General features: G+C 42.0%; 1 protein-coding gene and 1 long non-coding RNA gene across 6 annotated transcripts in view; both read right to left on the bottom strand.

Moving 5' to 3' along the window:
- Positions 1–426: 426 nt before the first annotated feature.
- Positions 427–1,760, bottom strand: LOC140686076 (uncharacterized). The gene is made up of 2 exons (XR_012059545.1): positions 661–1,760; positions 427–540 (listed from the first exon to the last, which is right to left on the bottom strand). It is a non-coding gene; the product is annotated as an uncharacterized lncRNA (long non-coding RNA).
- A 12-nt stretch (positions 1,761–1,772) lies between these two features.
- ELOVL6 (ELOVL fatty acid elongase 6) overlaps positions 1,773–6,000 on the bottom strand; it is a 122,322-nt gene continuing 118,094 nt past the window's right edge. For all 5 annotated transcript variants that reach the window (XM_015245909.3, XM_031690901.2, XM_072938659.1 and 2 more), the window contains one exon: positions 1,773–4,792. In XM_015245909.3, coding sequence (XP_015101395.1) covers positions 4,368–4,792 — 425 coding nt within the window. In that variant the 3' untranslated portion in view covers positions 1,773–4,367. The remainder of the gene's footprint in view (positions 4,793–6,000) is intronic.

The raw sequence follows: 6,000 nt of genomic DNA, 5'->3' as shown, positions 1-6,000 counted from the left end.
GCACAGGTGTCCCTAACTGGTCTCTTCACTTCTGGGTTCTGCCTTGTGGCTTGAGGACGTTTATAATTGGCAGGTCACAGCTGGCCTTGAAAGCACATGCTGTCCCTGCACTGACACTCACTTTGCTTAAGTCTTGGGTACCAGCATAGAGGCGGTCGTTCACTGAAGATTGGGACCTAACGTGTCACAGTGATGGTTGGCACAAAATTTGAGTATCATTGCTTTACTAGCGCTCACTCTAATGTGTACACACTACAGGCCAAACCCTGTGATGCATTCTTAGCAAAATGTCTTCTTGATGGCAATGGGTCTGAGGCACAAAGAATCAAGTCTTGTATGTAAATAGAAAAGGGACAGAACAACTTAAAAAAGCTACAAGAGACAATGACTCACAGCATGAAAACAGGCTCTCCTACCGATCCCGAATTGATAGCAAAATATTTATTATTGAAAACAAAGATTGGCGAACTGGATTTTCATCATAAAACTCTCACACAACTGTACTTCTCAGGATGGAAACTTTTTCAGGGAAAGAAGCATCTAAAAGAGACAGACGTGGACCATGCACAGACAACTCAAGGACTGAACTCTGGGAGGTCTGTTTGACCTTCCCAATTTTCCCAACAGCCCTCTTGAGTCAGCACACAGCCAATCCAATACCTGGGTTCAAGAGTCAGCAATTAACCAGCCTGGGAGGAAGCCCTCAGAATGTGCTGAGGCTGACTTAGTGTGGGACGTGTAGCGTTCTCTGAGGAGAGGCTGTTCTATCACAATGAGGAAGAGAGAGCAACCTGGGTGTGTCTCTCCCAGGTAACCCAGCAGCCTGGGAAGCAGGCCAGATTTCTGGAACATTCTACTCCAGTGTAGATGACGTCAGGTGCTTTGTTATTTTTATGTGACAGGTTTTATCTTTATTGTTAAAGATACTACATCTGACCTTAAAAAAAAAATTCTGTGGGTCTCTTTCTTAGAAGTAAGGTTCTTCCATTCAGGTCTACAAAAACCCCACTCAGGTGAGGTTTCTGACTCAGTCAGAGCTACATTAATACCGAGGGGAAGGGAAAGGGCATAAGTCTGTCTTTCCACTTCAGCGTATTATTCAGATGTATTATTACCTCTGCCCCTTGTTTTTGTAGTGGGGTGTGATAAGAAGGATGAGCATTACCTGGAATGATCGTCTCAAGCCATGATGCTTACTGGGTACTTTGGACCTGACAATGAATACGAATATAGTAGTGGCTTTTCTCACGAGCAAAACTAGACTGTCCAGATAAAAGCCCCTGCCCTATAAATAGAGCATCTCTCACTAGAATGATTTCCATGGCAAACTTGTGGACTTGGGTTGATACTTGGGCCCAGCATATCAAATTACATGTATTTATGTATGAAATGAAGATTTGGTTAAAAAATTTTTTTTTAAATCCAGGAATGTTTTTACCACCCTGGTATTGGAATGTAGTGGAATATTTTCAATAGAAAGATAATCTGTTGTAGCATAGTGGGGCAGCTATAAAAACTTGCCTGCCCAGGTTTTTCTGGAATATTAATTGATAGCAGGATTATCTGTGTGGCAGTCAGTTCTCTGATAGGATTCAGATTTGCCAGGGGCTGGTGGTCCAGCCTTGTATCTTGATACAATTAAGCAGCTAAGCTGAGATATGAAGAACACCGTACTGAGCCTGTTAACACCAGAATTTCAGGTTTTTTTTTTAAAGGTGTGTTTTTCCCCCCTCCCATGACACACATCAGAAATGCCTTTAGATATATTCAGCTAATTTAAAAACTATTTATTAGACATTCAGCCTGTAAACAAAGATTCTAAATTACCTCACAAGTGAACACAAGTACAAACCTGTATCAAGACGAAAGTGCTTTGGAAGCATCACTTAGTGTCTGCTAAGGTCTGTGTGCATTTCCTTATTCTAACCTGCATTAAAGGATCACCGATAAACCAATGGACTAAATAACTAAATCAACCAGATAAGCTCTAACTGGTCTTTCAAGTTAAACTCAAGTCAGCTGTTATTTGGCCTTTTCCGCATTTTACTTATTTTGCTCATTTTCTGTCATAAGGAAAAAAGCTTATTGCACAATACCATGTCTTTTCAAAGCTCAAAATAACATCATTTGCATTCTAAGGATTAGTTGTTATAGCAGGACCTTCCTTTCCAGCTCATGCCAGTTTTTGCCCTAATGATACATTCCTCCATCAATGGTTCCCATCTATGAACCAACGTCAAGACATCAGACTGTTCACACTGATCTAGCACAGATGTAACAGCTCCTCCCACCCCTGCTGCGTACCTTCCCCCCCTGGCCCCACCCATCTATTAGTCATGACTTGGTTTGCATGGATTCTTTGTTCATTGTTCAGACCATTCACACCGAATGGAATAAAACTTTATTCTTTTAAATTCCACACATAAACGAGATGCTGAGAAAGCCCTTGTCATCTCTGACAGAAGCAGAGCAGCTCTGTTTCATGAGTGACAGCACAATTAAAGCTAAAATAATATAAAAATAATTTGAAAAAAATCCCTTTTCTGTACACTCTCAAGTAAAGCAAGAAAGATAAACAACAGCTTCTTTTTCTGCTAGCCAGAAAATATGTTTCTATTCATTTGGGCTTTGAAGTTCAGTGTGCCCCACATGGGTGTGCATATGTGTGGTTCTGTGTGTATAATCTATGCAGGGTAGCCCCTAACCTTTTCATCTAGTGTCTAATCATTAAGCTACTTAACCAATTAGAATACTATTATATCACATTGAACAATTTTACATAATTGCGTCTTTGAAATACTAGGAACGTTTTACACATTTATTTGGCTTGTAAAGGACTGAAATATTACAGATATTATATTATCTAGCTTTTTTTTTTTAAAGAATATGGCTCTTAATAAATTGATTTTCTGAGTTCCAGAGCTAAAGTCCCTTTTAAAAAATTTCTGAAGCTGACTTGAAGCCGGAAGAATGTCTTCTGATTTGGCCAAAAATACGAGTATTTTATGTCATTGAAAATTTGAAGCATAAGTCTGTAAGGGGCCCTTTGTTGTCAACTGTTCCAGCCAAACTTGCCATGAAGTGTGTTTGTCAAAGTATCTCTACTTGGCCAGCAGAGGGCACTTTAAACACCTCTGCACTGCTCTGGGAGCAAATGCAGATGATGCCGAAACACAGTGTTCGCCCAGGATCAGGAAGAGCCCTGCAGAATTCTTTGAAATTCACAAAAATATATAAAATATGGACTATACCACAGGGTTCCATTTGGAAAGTGATGAGTACACGTGAAGTCAAATAGGGAGGGCTGGACAGACTTAGTGTCTGTCTACTACACGGCCCTGCAGCTCTTCTGCACTGCACTGCCCACTTACCTTCCCACTGTTTTTTTCCCCCTTCCTAGCTCAAGGATGGTCCTGGGCTGCACCTTTTTACAGGTAGTACAAAGTCCACTTTTCAAAATCGTTCAGCTGAGTTTTCTTTTTCCTATTCTGCATTTACTCTTCTGTTTAAGAAGCCCGAGGCGACGGAACCAAGGCTAATGCATCCTGTCTTATTTAAGAGTCGAAATTACAGTTAAACTGTCAGAAATTGCTCTGAGGTGGAGCTGCCCTTTCAGGAGTGGGGCTGTATGGTTTCCTTCTTCCCAGGAAGGACCTGGGAAAAACAGCATGCCCACTTGGTTTTGGCAAACTCGCTAGCCTGAGGCTGTGCTCTGAAGGGAAACAAGTCTTTCTCTCAGTGGACATCGAATTGTTCACATCCATTTTCTCAGGAGGTGATTAAGACATCTTTTCTCACGGGGGCTACAATTCCTAACCTTTCTTAAAAATGCTTTAAATTCTGCAAAAGCATTACTGTTCTAGATCTACACCCTGTGTCACTTCCATTTTGATCTCTTTTATTGACTCCATTTTAGTGTCAAAAAAGATTTAGAAAGGAGTGTGTGTGTGTGTGTGTGTGCGCGCTCACACAGTTTTTAAAGTAAACGCCTTTGATCCTTAGAGAAATATAACACTTAGTAAATACTTTTTCTTTTCATAGTGTTAAGAGCTTTTGTTTGTCTTCTGTTTCTCTCTGCCTCTTGCCCACTTTCTTTCTCACTTGTCCTAGAGTTGACAGATAAAGAGGGAATGCGGGTCTTCCAGCAGCAGTCCTTTGAGATGGAGGTGACTCAGTGAGTCCTCACCCAAAAAGGATCATAAACTTACTGGGCAAAGTCAACCTAATTATCCCTAAGCTGCCTTGGGTTTTGTGTTTGCTCATATGTCTTGTTTTAGCTGCACCATATGTGATTCCTTGTGCCATTTTCTTTTGTCTGTTATTTTTCTTGATGACCCTGAGCTGTGGCTTCCTCCTCAGTTCCAACACTAGTCAGCCTTCGTTGCTTTCCTCATCTTGCCGATGTAGGCCTCAAAGAAGAAGTGGCAGAAGAGCACAAGGTAGCTGAGGTACATGAGTGAGGACCAGAAGACGTTCTGAAAGTGAGAGTGACACTGGTCTGGCTGCATCCAGTGAAAGACCAGGTAGTTAACGACACAGCCCATCAGCATCTGAGTGATCTGGGACAAGGTGATGAACATGGCAAACATCCGGGAGACCCGGAAACCCGCTGCTCGCAAGGCATAGTAAGAGTACATCACGGAGTGCACGCCATAGTTCATCGTCATGAACCAGCCACCCCCGGCAACCATGTCCTTGTAGGAGTACCAGGAGTACAGGAGCACAGTGATGTGGTGGTACCAGTGCAGGAAGATCAGCTTCTGCTTCCTCAGAATGATGAATATTGTATCTCCTGAAAGATGAAGGAGGGAAAGAACGTCCGTGAGCCTCTCGACCAGAACATCACCATCGCCATTTATATTTCCGCAAGAAGGTGGATTTCTTGAACTAGTACTTGAGAGTGAGAGGGACCGGGTTAGGAGCCTGGACTGCGACCCTGGGTGAGTTACTAATCCTCATCATTTCCAGTTTCCTCATCTGTAACGTAGGGATAAGGAGAGAAGCGTGGCATTGTCTGGGGATTAAACAGGATACTCAGCATGCCTTCCTGGCACTTGGTGAGCACTCAGTAAATGCTACTTTCAGAAAACTGTTTTGCACACAACTCATATTTTTGAGTTGGAAGGGATATTAGTAATCATGTGGCCCATTTCCAACTGAACCGTGCATTTTAGGAAATATCACTTGGAAGAGGCAAGTGACTTGTCTCAGATCATTCAGCAATCAAGAGAAACGAATAGGAATCCAAGTGTACAGTGCAATGCTCGTAGGCCTCTCTGGAGGAGTAAAACCATTTTTCTTTGGTACATGACAAAGGTAACCCCTAAAAAACATCTTTGTAAGCTCCCTGTAAAGTGTGAAGCCTTGACATATGGCCATGAGAAAAGTAAAACTTAAAAGGCAAAGGCAGAAAAAGAACAAAAAGCTACCTCCCATCATAGTTCCTGAAGAGGGTAGTAGGAATATTTGAGGCCTCTGAATCAAGTGATAAAAAAATGGAGGATGACACATGCTTTTATGCAATTAACTTTGAAAAAGTTTCCCAGGATCTATCAGAAAGTTTACCAACATTATCCCCTTGAAGAAAAAGACCACTGTTTCTAAGGCAGAGAATTTCTTTTTAGTAGCAAGAATTGTGCTCATGTAAGATGCTGGGTCCTGGAAGGAACTTTAAGGTTCTGATGGATGTGGTTGGACTAGACAGGTGGTACCCTATTCCAGTCAGCAGGAGCTACTCGCTTATTTCCCTACGGAATCGTTAAACTTCTTATTTGCTTAGAGCAGAAAAGGAAGGTTGCCACTTGCTGCATTTCTGAACCTATTACAAAATTTTCCTTCAAGTCCTTTTCTCTCTTGTGAGATGCCGACATGTTAAGCCTGTAAAGGTCAGACAGACTGATGATGGATGGTGATGGTAACATTCACGTGTATCCTTGGGGGCACGACTGGTGTCAGGAGCCCTGGGGTCTACTTATGAGGGTTAAACTGTGCTCTTTTTGT

Source organism: Vicugna pacos, chromosome 2 (genome assembly GCF_048564905.1).
Source record: "Vicugna pacos chromosome 2, VicPac4, whole genome shotgun sequence".
In the NCBI taxonomy this organism is placed as follows: domain Eukaryota; kingdom Metazoa; phylum Chordata; class Mammalia; order Artiodactyla; family Camelidae; genus Vicugna; species Vicugna pacos.
The sequence above is the reverse complement of the archived record's forward strand: the minus strand, read 5'-3'. Positions and strand labels throughout refer to the sequence as shown.